Below are 15,668 nucleotides of genomic sequence, written 5' to 3' on the forward strand. Positions count from 1 at the left end.
CCTCAGACTCTCTCTGATTCACCATCAATTTTTCATTCAAAACTCAGTGTTTTAAGACATATCTGATTTTTTAAATTGATTATTTTCCCTGGAAAGTATGCCTTTTCATAGAAAATAAATGTATAGTTCAAAATTTTTATCAAACAAACAACTTAAAAAGTTTTTTGAAGTTTCTCAAAAAGCTTGAAATCCTTAGAGTAAAAGGATCAAAAAAAAAAAAATCCTATAAAACAAACAGCAACAACAAAAAAACCCAAAGAAAAACCCCATGACAGCAACAAAACAACAATCAAAAACCAAACAAACCACTCACTACCAGTCTCTTCCCACCACACACCCCCAGAAAATACAGCAGAGTCCATACTAGCAAGAATTTGTGAGAACAGATTTTAGAGGCTGAATCTGACCTAGATGAGTGCTCTAGGAACTTCAGCAGGTATCAGCAGAAATGTGATAAAAAAATCTACCCTGACACCATTCAATTTACCTTAGCTCTTCTGCCTCAAGGGCTGAATTTGACTTATAGTTCTATAACCGTCCCTTTACTATTCTTCTCACCAAGCTGTGATCACGACTACAACTCAGCAATTCTATTTGCCGATGTTTAAAGCAACCAAAGACAAAGCATCAAAAAACGTCAAGTACTTCAAAAAGACTGGGAGAAGCATGAAAGCCAAGTTTGAAATAAACATTGAAAGGAACAAAACTACAGAGAAAGGAGACCTGCAAAGAAGCCTTTTTCTTTAACTTTGCTCTCACTTTAATGCTTCTTTTCACTCTCATTAAAAAAAGACCACTACTAAGAAACACATTTCAGAATAATCACAGGATCAGAGACAACAATAAAGCCACAGAACAATGACACGAGGAAAGACAACAGCAAGCAGAAAGGACTGAAAAAGATGGGGATTACCCCAGAAGCAAAGTTGAATATAAAAACCAAAATCCAGCTCTTAAAAAGCTGAATTACAGTCTATACACAATAACCAAAACAATATATAGTTCCTTCCTTGCTTTAAGGCACTGACACAGGAAAGCAAGCTGTCATTTTAAACAATGTTAATCAGATTTTCAGCTTAAACACTTGGTACCACTAAATAAGAAAATACAGCTATTTCACATCCATAAAACTCTTTTTACTCCAGTACCTGGCTACCCAACAGACCTGTACACTTTTGTGCTCTCACAGATACTGAGACTGAACTCTAGCCTATTTCCCCACCCTATTCTGTATTTACAAACCCTCACTGCAGAAATGCAGATCAGCTTAAAGAGGTAGTATCTAATAACCAACCCAGACTAGGATTCAGAAACCACATTTCAAAGTCAAAATTAAAATGCTTCAGAGATGACAACTGAACAATCAGTACTGCATTAATGTAAAATATTTGATTGTAAAGAACAACCAGAGTTTCTCAGAGCAGAAAAAGAAATTTGATTTACCTTTTCACTACCTGCCAAGTCCACAAGGTAAAGTTTTCCACTTAATTTCTGTTCTGTTTGAGTATTCTCTTGTTTCACATTAATAAGAAAAATACTATGACTTCGGGAGCTGTGTTCATTCATATCTATAAGCCAAAATATATAAATTGTCAAAAATATTTGTACAAACAAACAAACTTCACAAAACAGTATCTTCCCACTTCCCACAAAACATTGAAGTGACAAATTTAAAGCTAACAAAACTGTATAGAGTAATCTCTGGAAGACAATAAAACTAGAGGCAGCAAACCCAATAGTATCGTCTAATTGAGTAACAAAGATACAGTCTCCCTTGAGCTTCTATTAATACCACATAAGCTCACGGATAAGATTTGCTAGCCTGTCACCTATGGATTTCACATTTTTAATTTACTTCATTATAACAGAAAGCACATTTACATTCTGATACCAGAACTTTTTTTTTTTTTTTGGTAGATTTACAATGTATCCCATTTTATCCTTTTGTGAAAATTTGACCTGGATGTCCCAGAACCTTTGACTCCTTTCCAGTTTAAATCCCTAGTGCTCCCTCCAAGAAAAATGCAGAGTAAACAAGACCTCCTGAATTTAAAGAATGATTTTTAATTCATTGACAAAATTTAAGCTGACTGCAACCTGAATAAGAAAGTCTACCTATTTCTCTTCCTTTTAACCATAAAAACCTCAGAGGCCTAAAGGACCAGCTTATTGATGCCAGAGAAGCAGTTCAACAGAGAATAATATCCTTCTATCCAAGTTTCTGCTATTTCTCCGTTACTTAATCTGGTCCTTACTTCAGAATCTTACTACCTAGGAGCAATGAAGTAGAAGTGCAAGACTAAGTCATTCCTTAAAAGGAACATCATATTTTAATTTTTGATCCTTAACCAAAGAAATGAGAAAAAACTTTTATTGTCTTCATGACTGTATATTCTTTCTTTTTCTGAATAAAGAACTAGACACAGGAGGATTGTGAAACTCGCCCTCAAACTGGCTCTCAAAGATTTCTGACAGTCACTTCAGTTGCTAAGAACTGCAGTATTACTTTGCACGCACCACATCTTTCCTTGTTGGTTTTTTTAACCCTCTGTCCATACCTAATCCTGCTTCTTATGGGAATCTAGAGACCTATGAAATGGCTCCTTGCAACTCTACTGCATGCCACAGGCCAAAAAACCTTGGGACATTGGGATGCTGCTTAAATCTGCAGCTTGTCTGAATATATATTCTGACCAGCTTTTCTTAAAGTGTGCAACAGAATGGCCAAAGTGCCTTAATTATAGATTCATAGGTTAATCAAAACAAATGCCACAAACTGGGGTTTTGCACAATTCCCAATGCAGAACGACATCTTTTTCTCCAACCATTCAGAGTTCTCACTGATCCTTTCAATCCAAGCCTAAGTAACAACATCTAACAAGAAATCAATTGAAATACTTGTTTCTGAAAGACACGCTGAAACTGCTTATGCTAGACCCTTTCAAAAACCTGAATTTAGCTCACTATTTTTTGTCTTCCCTACTTTCTAAGGCATACAAGGAGAGAAGCAATAAAGCACCATAAAACAACAAAAGATAATACTTACTTGTAACTGCTACATGTCGGTTTGACTTTCCTTCATCTATAGTATCCATAACTTCTTCTGGACTACATACAAAACGCTCTGTACAACCCTTTAAAAAAAAAAAAAAGGGCAAAAAACCGTCACATCAACAAGCCAAAAGTAAATGCCGTACGCTAGAGGAGTGAAAGATGAAAACATATCAGATTGATGCTCACCTTTACATAGGGAACTCTATTTTTGTCCTCATGAACAGAAAGATTGGTCTTTGAAACTGGAAGAGAAAGAGTTCTAAAGCTAAGGTATATATGATTTCTTTGCAAAATGAATGAGCTGTGTACAATGCATGTCTGAGTCACAGACGTTATTACTCAGCAATACTTTATAAAAAATGTAATATACATGAAACCAGCACTACTGCAGCTGTAGTATTATTATATGGATTAGCTCCATGCTTTCTTATTTTGATGTATCCTTATCATTTATAGGTTATTAGCATACTGCATACCTATCTTAGTATCATGAGAAGGTTTGCAGGTTTTGTTTTTTTATATTCTCTCCAGAACAATTTATTTTCTATGTACAATATAAATAAAAGGCTTACCATCCAAAAGGTCCCTTATTTTATCCAAGTATATTTCAAAATATGACACCTAGAAGTGGGAAGGGGAATAAAGATACAGCATCAGAAACCAGAAATGCTTTGCTTTTTGATCAGATGGATCCAGCATGATTTATTATGACCTCCCACATAAAACCATATCTAGCTCAAGTCCTTAAGGCTGAACTAAAATAAACCTTTAAGAAGAAACTATTTTGATCAAAAGCTTCAAGCACTATCAGCACTGCCACAGGTTATCAGGATAGCTACCATCAATGTTTAATGGAAACAGGATTAAAGTGTTAATGTAATTCTTCTTTAAGAAGAGTCACTTAATTCAGAAATAACTCGTGTTTAGATTTTCCAAGTTACAGGCATTTGGAACAGATATAGAACATCCATTTAACCATAGGCTACTTTCAGTTTTAACAAAGATTAAATAAGTAACAATGCAGAAAAGTTTACCTTAATATGAAACTCAAGATTCTCATCCATAGAGTAAATATAATTAAAAATATCTTGCACTATTCTTGGAATAATACCCATTCCATCCGGGTCATGAAGCTTCCCCTTATTAGAAAAAGATATGGAAAAAGATACAAGAAAATGAAACTTTTGTACCAAATCCAACATCACAAGCAGTATCCAAAGGCCAAATAGTTAACAGACAAATTATTTTTAAAATGCTAACAGGTATGATGCACTTATTTTACCTACAAAGGAAAGCCTTGACCATCCATTAGGCCCAGCATTTGCCAGGAGTGAAAAGAATCATCTCAGAAATCTCCCAGACTACTAAAACTGAAAATGTACTATTAATATTATTCTTGTGTTTCTCATCCTGCTACTGAGGGCTGAAAAAAAAAAAAAGAAATACAATAACTGCCATTCTCAGTCCTAAAAAAAAACATTTTGGGTATCAAAATGTTGTAATGGAAAGAAAATCAAAATTGCAAGATGAAAACAAGCTGACATAAGACTATTGGGATGAAAAGAGATGACAGTGACAATAAGAGGAAAATTATTTTAAGATTTCTTACTTCCATAGTGTGTGTCTTTCCAGACGATGTTTGCCCATAAGCAAATATTGTACCATTGTATCCCTCAAGTACATCTAAAGGGAAAGAGCATTTTCATTAGGGTTCATTTCCTTCTTCTAAAGGAAAGTAAAATGAAATAGAATGCAAGCAGGCAGTTCCTAAAATGTTCAGCAAGTTAAATCATTCAATGTTTGGGAACTCTGTGCTAGAGGGTGTTCCTCCCTACCCCTTTTAATGCATTAAGTCATTCATCATTCACTGCGTTTCAGAAGTTTACTGTGTTAGAAGCATCTGTTCCGTCAACCAGAAAAATCAGGACTTCAGAGCCAGGTACAAAAAGGAAATCAATACAACTGCCAGGTTGAATGGCTAGTCTTTGATAAATCAGAAGAAACACCATACATGAGAACACTTTAATATTTTCTGCCTTCAGGAAAGTTTAACTGTTCAATCATGAAGAGAATGGGCTATGCCGTAAGTTTCAAGCATCCTACTCTTTGGCTATTAAGCTTGTATTTCAAATTATGAGTGAACCACCCCAAAGTTTTAGATTAAGGGGTGAGAGGCAGATGGGTTGGTTTGTTTACAAGTCAGTTACTGTAGAATCACCTCCTGCATGCAAACTTTTATTTTCCAAAAACAAGCATGAGATACTCCAAATGGGGAAGTCTTTGCCACCCCATCATACCCGTAATCCATGTGTACCCCCACTACAGCTCATTTGCCACATGAAGTAGCACAGTCTAGAAATGCTGCACAGAGAAACAGATCAGATTTTTAGATGGAGGAAAGAGGCACCATTACAATTCTTAGTTAACTCCAATTTTTAAGGAGCAAACTTCTGATCTAATCCTCATTAACTCACAAGCAGCTCATATAACTGCGAGTTCCTTTAACTACATATAACATAGTTATATACTATTATACATTTAACTATATGTAACGTAGTTATAAAGTTCATTAATAGTTGCAGCAGCATGGATTTTTGACAGCACTTCACTTTTCTAGTGATCAAAAAAACCCGACATTTACCCAGTCTTCTCTTGTCACTAATAGTTGATGTTTCAGGGGAAGGCTTTGTTAAAGTTGTTCTGAAAGTTGTATCAATTAGAATTTATTACTGATCTCAACAAATTAATCAATTTTCAGGAAACTAGCTAATTGTTTACTACAACTACTTACTGAGGGATTTTCTGAAGTTACTAAGCCAATTCTGACAATTCAAGTTTGGAGAAACTGTATACTCTGACATGCACAGCACTAATTCACATTTAAACTTTTAATTCTGAGGCTAAAAAAATCACATTACAAAAAATCCCCCTTCAACTGTGTATTAAATAAACAAGCTTAGAAAGTATCTACAGCATACACATGATTTCACAAGTTTCCTTTCATCTTCTATTCCTCCAATCAAACTAAAGAAATTGTAGGATGTTTTCACCAATAAATTTGGGGGGGAAAAAAACAAAACTAAACTGTTCATAAATTATTTTGATTAATTTTTGAAAAATTATTTTTAACAATCTTTTGCAAAGATCTGCAAAAAAACACCAAAACACAAGAGGTAAATGTTGTCAAATGTTGCAATGGACTGAGAGAACAGGTTAAGCACTAACATAATTTATCAGCTCAACTACAGGATGATTTTATACTGCTATGATCCATGTTGACTTTTATTAAACATTCAGAAGGTAAAAGGGAGCAACAGAAGTATCAGTTTTCAACACTGAAATGCACATGAATATGAGACTTTTCACTATGATTAAAGTTGTTGTTCCACCTTACCTTTGACAATCTTTTTAGCACAGTCATTGTATACTTGTTCCTGTGATGTGTTCGACTGGAATACACGATCAAATATATATGGCTTGGACTGCAGGAAAAAAAAAAAAAAGGACACAGAAGAGCTATTGAAAAAATCAGACACTGGAAGTAGAACTGGAAGGTGGTTGTTCATATAGTTTAGAAGTAGCCTATACTGTCTCAGCCCAATCTTTTGTTTTATTTTAAGCACTTGAAGACAGTAGCAAGGAAATCAGCCTAAATCTTCACATGCTTGCCTGCAAGTAAGGCCTTGAACTAAATATATTTGGTTTCAAACAGTTCTTCAAAACTACTCTGCCACATGACCTCAATTTACTTGATTTACAATGTAAACCAGTGCCCAGTTTGTACATCCGAGAACCCCTTATTCTATTCTACTCTGGTAGCAGGTTTACTCTGGTGAACCTGAATTACTAAAACCAGCTTATACCACATCACACAGATGATCTGTCTTGGTAATATTTGTTAAAAACCAAAAAGAAACATTAGGATCACCTACAGTCAGCACAAGAATTATTTCCCCACACATGATATCCTTAAAATAAAGTTCCATAAGCAGAAGCAAAAGGCCACTTTGGAGGACAGCAACCTTCTACAGAAGACTCATTTTGGAAGACACTGCAAGAGAAAGCTCTGAGACAGCTTTTTGAAAGGGATGTTGGATTTTGTTTTGTTTTAAAGAAGAGATGTTCCTAATGCAGTTCTTAGCAGCCGACAATCCATTAGGATATGAACTATTATGCTTATCTTATAAAGTTCAAATTTTTTGTAGCGTTTTCAGAGCTTGATTTAGTAGGCAAGCCAAGCAGATAGGCAAGGTTTATAGGGGACCTAGGTCAGTTACCATTGCTAAACTCCCTGTAACTGCTAAGCACTCCAGTTTGCCTAAATTTAATTCATTATCATCCTCCCGCAAGGATATTCTGGAACTGCCTCCCTGGCAAAGAAACAAGAATAGCTTCCATCTTTCACCCACCCACCACATTCCCTTCCCCAGTCTGACCTTCCTTTTAATAACATCTAGCATAACACCAAACACAGCTTTTTAGATTCAACACATATCTGTCTGCTGAGAGGGCTTGAAGTCAGGTGGATGAGCTCTCGGAAAAAATAATTACAGCATTCACTGTGTAAATACACTCAAGAAACCACAAGACTTGGTAGGCAGAAACTATCCCTAAGGTGCTGAAGTTTGTCAGAACATTTGTTTCTCAGCAGGGAAATCACAAGCCTCCTCGATTACTCATTTGAGCTTCAAATGCACCTCAAATTCGTATGTTGTACAGGTAGAATTGAGTCCATTACATACACCAGAAGACAAACAAGCTCAAGTAACCCTAAGGTAAGAAAATGAAGACTAAGAACACATTATATAAAAATCTAAGTCACTGTAGAAAAGATAACACTAGATACACATTTTATCACTAGCAGCTGTAGTTTCAAAAAGCCTCCAACTTCACAATCAATCAGTTGCCCTACACAGCAAGTCACCTACATCACAAAACATTAAGCAAATCTGTTTCATGCCTAACTTCTGCATATTTGTATGCACTGAAATAACACCATTTTGGAGGATTGTATTTACCATTACACATTGGAAAGATATAATAAGAAAAGCAACAGCATCCAACGTCACTGCAAACAATCCGTGCAGCATAGTAATTTGTGTGTTTGCACTTGTAAGATTTAGAGTCTTCTCCAAATTATTGCTCCAGAAAATACATAGATTACAATTATTCCAATTAAATTGATTTTAGAAGAATTAGGAAAGCTCCTGGATACAATCTTCTGACAGCCTATGCAGCAAGTGTTAACAATACTCACTATTTCTCACAGAGCCCAACATATCTGATCTTTGCTGTTCCCAATACAGCATGACAACTACGAGAACAGAAAAGTATTAGAATGTAAACATTATTTGTATAGTATGTGTGTTTGAATGTAGACACACACATTATTGTGTATTTATATATTACTACAAAAAAACAGAGGTTTGTTGTTTTTTTTTTACTTCAAAGAAATTCAACTAAAAAAATTTAAAAATATAAGTATCGAGCCTAGTTTCTGGTACAGAAAGATATCTTGTTTAAAAAGAACTATAGGCACAACCTGCACTACTCCACAACTACCCTGCAATCTACACGTATTCGCAGCAGGTTCTGAAAAAGCTTTCTTTCTCTAAATTTTTAAATAGCATTTAGAGGGATTTGGTTTGTTTCTGGTTTGTTTGTTGTTTTTTTTAATTCTTCTGCCAAGCAAAGGTTGACTGAATTATTCTTCTTCATCTACATTAAACAAAAATTATCTTTACTAATTTGACAGTAATCCGTAGGCAGAATACTTTTAGGCTATCTACTCTCCAGTTGCCATTCAAATGCCTTCATAAGAGAGCAGAGCCAAATATAATTACAGTCTCTTTTGTTTTACAAAATGTTAATACAATAAATAACACATAGGATGAATGCCATGGACTAGTAAGAACAGGAAACCAAGCTGCAAGGACTCACTTGGACAGTAATGCCTTTAATTGATCTTCTTTATTTATACAGTGAAAGATGCTAGGCACATGACAAATTCCAATTTCCCTCAACAACTGTTACCAACATACAAAATTTAATAATTCTCACAAAAAAAAAAAAATCCTCACAAGGGGTCCTGTTTATACCATTTGTCAGTTCCCCATCCCTTGCAGGTGGAAAGTGGAATACTGGAATATTTGTTTACATGTCCTCAGTATTACAGTTCCTAAATGAAGCCACAATACAACTTCAAAGCACTCAAAAATCCAATTACATATTTCCCTTCCCTGCCAGGTCACAGTACAATTATCACACCTGTGAAAACCCACATTAGAGGTATGCCCCTACTCCATCATTACTGAATCAATATCTAACCAAGTAGGTTTAGCCAAGCAGGTTCCAGGATAATTATGTTTTAAGAATACAAGTTACTCCCACTCGTATGGTTTCACATCTTTGACATCTGCAATACTATGACTTATCACCTCTCTCTACAGTCTACTTTCTGCTGTAAACAAAGCTAAAACAGTATTACACAGATTACCCTGCCCTAGAAAGCCTCCTCATTACCTTTAAGAGATTAATCAAGAAAGATTAAAGTATCAGATATTTTTTCTATACCAGATGCCTTTTCTTCCTCAAGTAGTAAACAATCAGATACTATGATGGAACTGAAAACACAAAAGGTCCAAGTAACATTACCACACAGCGTTAATAACAGTGGTAGTAGCAGCATCACGGTTGTGGTATAGTGCTGCTTTCACATACTCTAGAAATTTTCAGCAATTATTACTCAAATCCTAATAAAAATTTAAAACATACAACCTCTAAGCAACACAAAATATCAAGCAAACAAGCAAGAGCTTCTGACTTCCTCCCTCCAAGTAGAGAGAATTCAACATTTACATTCACTCCCTGCAGAGCATTTGTTCTGTCAGTAACCAACTACAGAACAACTTAAACTCCCATAACTGATTGTACTGAAGGGATGTGGTCCCACGGCAAAAACTTTGCAAGTGCTCTCACAGCCCTCAAAAAGGTACATCTGCCAACATGATTTAGTGGTAGTTAAACTGAATCTTAATAAGGGGTTTATGTTTAAAGTACACATTTCCATGGTTAACCTAAAGCTAGTTACCAGTTATCCTTACTTGTTGCTCAGCCTGTCAAAATTACACAATTTGGAGCACGCATAAGTTTTCATCAGAAAAGTTTTTCTCAGTACCTTCAACAAGGACTACGCAAAAATCTTATCACAACTAGGCTGAAATCTTACCTTAAAAGTCCTAGAAATAATGAATATTATCTCCCATTGAAATAATTTAAAATATATTTCATTTTCCCATTGTAACTTTCTGTAAACTACAGAATTGGTTACTCATAACACTACCTTATTTTCTGTGCATTAGTATCTGAAGCGAAGTCAATAGTGAAAATTTACTTGAAAATCAGTAGCGTGTTTTTCTGCCACAACATATCCAGATGCTCTTTACTGTTTTTTCCTAAATGGACTGCTAGAGAAATACGATACCCACTAACGGTTAGTTTATTCTTGGTAAAAGACTGAAGTCATGGGCTTACCTCTCCCTTAAGTTTCACATCTTTAATAAAGACCATTCTTCCCATAAGCTCAAAATATGGAAAAAAAATCCCACAGCGAACCATTTCTAGAAAGCCTGATGTCAAATACCTGACTCAGTCCTTCCTATTACTAAGCTAAGGTATTGCTGCTTTGACACACCTAACAGAGCCAATGTTGCCAATAAGCGAAAAGGCACTGTTCCAAATCAGTATTTTATTTTTAGGATAAGGAAAAGGCATTTTCTTCTTCTCCCAGCTCTATGCATCCAAAACTGCAGCCAACACAGAACAGTTAGTGGATCTCAGCTCTTTTTGCCCGATTTTTCTATTTCTATGCAAATACTGCAACTCAAGTATCAACTTTTACAGCAGTTATTTATTGTTGTGACACTAAACCATGTCATTTTATGTTTAAAAAATTGTGACTGGAAACTCAATTTCCAGCACCAAAATGGAGAGAAGTTTTGGAACAAAAGCTTTAGCCAAGCTTTGCTTTAGTAAAGAGTTTCTTCTAAAGAGAAAAGTAAGCATTGCTGGCAGAAAAACTGTCACTGAATTTCAGAACAGCCACCAAGTACAAGATGAGCGAGGTGTTTCCAAGCAAGTGGTACAGCAGCCAGGGAGTACAGCTTTCCCTTTACAAGTTACCATAAGCTAGAGTATTTGTTTTCTGTTAAATTATCATACCGGTGTCATCTGAAAAACATCTCTATTATCCACCATTTTTTCATGGAATGAAATAAAAAAAAGAGCAACATTGAAAGAATATTGTTTCTGCTACAGACCGCAATTTCTGATTTATATTTGAGCTGCACTGTAGTCTTTAAGCATTTTTATTAGTGTGTTTCTAATTAAACAGTGATTTCCTTCATGCTAGCAAAATAATACCAAAAAAAAAGTTCTTTTAAGAATGCATCTTGTTTCTTGCATTTATATGGTCCAGCACAGCTTTTCTTTCAGCAGTGTATGAATTACATGTTCCTTTTGAATAATCTGCTGCCAAAAGCTGCAGTAACAGCAACTGATCTTCATTAATCTGATTCTAATGTAACTTAAACCTAGCTTGGCTCTCATTTACTACCCAATACTAGTTTAAAAAGTATTTAAAAATTAAAAAGAGAGCTAAATGTCTCAAGGTCTTCCCACAATCACAGGGGTTACATCTTACATACAAAAATACAGCACTGTAAACAAATAAGAAAATACAGGTAGGTAGCCACAATTCTTTCTTAAAAGCCATAGTAATAAGGAATATACTATGATCATTACTAGAAACATTTGGACAACAGACAGATACTTCTTATTTCTGTGAATGCCTGTAGCAACTCGCCACTTCAGTCATTTGACAGTGCTTGTTTCCAGCTTAGGCTTCAGCCCGAAATCCTGAAGTGTCACTGTATTCAGTAACCTGCCTTGTCTTTTGGACAGTTCTAAAATGAACAAGACTAGGTATAGAAACATTGTTTTTTTTAAAATAAGTATAGATGTGTTAAGCAGAACTATAAAGCTACTCAGTTGCAAGAAGTTTTACATTTGAAAAAATAAAGTGCATAATCATATATAAGCTTGCTATTCCCCCCGTTTCATCTTACTCAAAATCCTGAAATCCATGAGCAAATTGCTATCAATTTTTGTATATAGGCACATTTATGATATTTAACATAAAAGCCATATACTCACAACAAGTCACCCTATTATTTGTTTTAACAAAACCCTTACAATTTCCTAACAGGAAAAGCCATTATAAAAAAAATTTAATAAAATATTAAAATGGAAAGAAGCCTGCTTAAATTAATAATTTAAAAGCTCTTTACTAGTTAAAAAGGTCTCATCCTGTAGAAGGACAATAATTTTTCAGAGTCTGCTCTTTGAAACAGACTGATACCTTATGTCCCCTCAAATTGCTGTTGCACACTAGCTACAATTAAAACAAGTATTTTATCTAACACGTATCAAAACAACTCACTTGTCCAGAAAGACAACCATGCCAGTAATTACACAGGAGCTAGGAAGAGAAGGGAGGATAGCTCAGAGATGACAGGGGAGCCAAGGAAGCAGAAGGGTTTGGTTCTAGTCACCGATTTCCCTCTCCACCCTCCTCCACAAAGGAGTCAAATCTGCAGCCTGGTACAAGCTCTACTTCCACCCTCTCTGAGATTTCATCTCCTCTCTACTATTACAGGCAACTCCCAAGTATTATTAAAGAAGCCGTCACTGTTTCAGCACAGAACCAGGCACACAGAGAAGGTGCAAGTCCTTCAGGCAGCCCAGGAAAGCAGCTATAAAAAAAAAAAAAAAAAGTGGCTGAATTACTGTTCAACAGGCAGCCAACGTGCCATGTAGCAATAAAGACAGAAATCAAACAGCTGAAGTAACCAAACATAGAGGTTATTGAGGATGTCTTTAGAAACTGTTTCTCAAGGGGGACTGTTTCTGTTACCATTCTCCCTTGGGCAACTCCACAACACACACACTGACAAGAAGTGGCTGGCTACAGCCTCACATTGGCACGTTCTTAACTTGGTAAAAATTCAGTCAGCTTGTTAAAAAAACCCAAAAAAATACAAGTAATTGTCTCAACAGTTTTAGAGAATCAAGTCATAACTTTGAGAACAATGATATTCTCATATATCCTCCATTATTAAAACAAAGTCACAGAATATCTATCCTTTATTTGTGTGAAACAGAACTCAAATACTGTCACTGCGCCCCAGTCTCATAATTTGGGGGGGCATTCTCACTCAGACACAGCAAGTTCTGGCCCTAGGACCCCTAAAGGATTTTTTGTTGTCATTTTTTACCAGTGCAGAGAACACCGCAACACAGTTGTAACACTAAGTATTAACCCCGAGGATAAAGCCCCACATGATCCCTGAGGAGCACACCATCAGACTGCTCTACTCAGAGCAGTTCAGCCCAATTTACGTTTTAGATATTTTAAAAGCATACTTTAAAAGTATTTAAACAATGTAAGTTTTCTGTTCTTTTCAGAGTACTGAAAGAATATGTGGAAAAAAAATTTTTAAAAAGTCAGAAAACATCAAGATTTCTAAACTTAATTGTGGAATTTAAACAGAATAGGTCTTTCACAATGACTGAGTACACTGATGAAAGTGAAATCATTTGTTCTAGTTAAATTTTCCCTTTTTGAGGCTTGGTTCCTCACTCTGAGGAGTCTACCTGTACAGCCTCAGGAAGGGATGTACTCCAAGATACTTACTTGCCAGCTGAAATAAGCCCAAATTACCTCACTCCACAAGCATGCTATCATTCTTGTAGCTCCAGACTCATGAAATTCCATATTTTTTTGACAAATTCAGTTGAGTATTAACAGATTAAAGCACTAGTATTTAGTAAGTCATACTAAAAAAAGTATTTTATTAAATCACCTCCTTCAACTTCAGATATTGTGCGAATAAGCTATTAGTGGTAGCCTCAAGAAACAGGATAAAAACCAAAATTTGAATACAGATAATAACTGACATCTAAGTTACTTTCAGCAATGCAGAACCAGTATTGTCTCTAAAGAGAAAAGCATTTATACAAAAACACAAATTAAACGTTAGCAAGTATAAAACAAACAAACACACTTTATTCCCAATGTACAATACCAACCAAGCCAGGCAATAAACTACTGTACTTTAACTTTATATTGCAGTTCCACTTTGTAGCTAAATATGACACAATGAACAAAAAGGAAAGAATTATCTTTTCCCTTGTAACATTCAGATTGTTTTACAGCAGGCCTCATACTTTGCAAGGTGACTTCAGTTAAAACAGATTTACAAACATGTAATAAGCCAAATGGTCTGTTTATTCTAATTAAAAAAAAAAGTTATCTGCCGATAGACTGATTTACAGATCACAAGCACCAACGAACTAGAGCCTGCACTGTTGTTCTGCATTTTTTTTTTTCCCCCAAAAAACTCTCTGTAGGCAATTACTTCGATGGTAGCTCCAACACATGAATTTTGAGCACGTCTTTAGCGGTCGAACTGCTCACGGACGCCACAGCCGGGGACAGCCTCGCCGGGGGACACACCTCTGTTCTCCCCCCGGCAATCCACGCCTTTTCCGCGGACACACCGTGCCCTGTGGCCGGGGCTGGGCAGCGAGACCTCACCCCACGCCCCGAGTCCTCAGCCTTTCGCTAGAACCTTCCTCACAGGTTTCCCGACCCGCTCCCCCCGGCCCGTCCCCACAGCCCAACACCCACTGCTCGGGGACCTCTGCCCCCACCGGCTCCCTGCTCTTTGCCCGGCCATGCCCGCATCCAGATGAGCTCTGCCTGCCCGCCTCCCCTTCCCCCCTTCAAAGGCCATCCCCCTTCCCGAGGCGTCCCCTCTCGCCTCAGCCCTGCCCTCTCGCCTCACACCGCGCCCATCCCCGCGGTCCCCGACCCCTGACACCCCCCCCCCCCCGGCGCTGCCCCCGCCTTTCCCATCCAGGGCGTCCCCTCACCGCGATGACGACGGTGTCTTCGCCCTGAAACTTGGCGATGTATTTGTCGCCGCGGGTCACTTCGGACTCGTTGAGGGGCCTGAAGCGACACATCACTTTGATGTTACACTCCGCCGGGTCCGCCATCTTAGGCCAATGCCGCCTCCGGGGCACTCAGCTCCGCCGCCACCCGCTGCTTGTCTCTCCGCCGACTCGCTCCGGGGGGGGCGGGGGTCTCACAAAGCCGCCGTTGCCCGGGAAGCCTGCGTCCGCCCGAGCAGAAGGGAAAAGGGAAGGGCTCCTTCCTGGCCGCGGCCGCCTCCCGCTCTCACTTCCTCCCCAATATGGCAGCCATGGCGGCGCCTGCAGCCGGCGAGCCCCGGCCCTCCCTCGCCGGGCGGAGGCGGGGCAGCGGGGGGTGATGTCACCCTCTGCAGCGCCCAGCCCCGCCCCCCTGGCCGGGACCTGGTGCGCAGGCGCGAGGCCGTTGCTGGGGGGAGGCAGAGCTGCCGAGGGGGCGGGACTGCCGAGGGGGCGGGGCTTACCCTCAGGGGCGGGATGGCGGGAGGCAATTGTGATGGCTGCTTGTTCCTAGCCGACCCCGGCGGAGTTCCCCGCCACTCTGTTCCTTCGCCGCATGG

At 37.9% G+C, this 15,668-nt stretch overlaps 1 protein-coding gene across 1 annotated transcript in view; it reads right to left on the minus strand.

Annotated features, from left to right (window-relative positions):
* The window catches only part of KIF5B (kinesin family member 5B), a 36,623-nt gene extending 21,199 nt beyond the window's left edge, over positions 1-15,424 (minus strand). Inside the window, exons 1-8 of the mRNA XM_074156949.1 lie at positions 15,049-15,424; positions 6,449-6,536; positions 4,664-4,737; positions 4,089-4,193; positions 3,627-3,675; positions 3,241-3,296; positions 3,047-3,134; positions 1,444-1,568 (exon numbers count right to left, since the gene is read on the minus strand). Coding sequence (XP_074013050.1) covers positions 1,444-1,568; positions 3,047-3,134; positions 3,241-3,296; positions 3,627-3,675; positions 4,089-4,193; positions 4,664-4,737; positions 6,449-6,536; positions 15,049-15,174 — 711 coding nt within the window. The 5' untranslated portion in view covers positions 15,175-15,424. The remainder of the gene's footprint in view (positions 1-1,443; positions 1,569-3,046; positions 3,135-3,240; positions 3,297-3,626; positions 3,676-4,088; positions 4,194-4,663; positions 4,738-6,448; positions 6,537-15,048) is intronic.
* Between the last annotated feature and the right edge of the window lie 244 nt (positions 15,425-15,668).

This window comes from Numenius arquata, chromosome 12 (assembly GCF_964106895.1).
Source record: "Numenius arquata chromosome 12, bNumArq3.hap1.1, whole genome shotgun sequence".
In the NCBI taxonomy this organism is placed as follows: Eukaryota; Metazoa; Chordata; class Aves; order Charadriiformes; family Scolopacidae; genus Numenius; species Numenius arquata.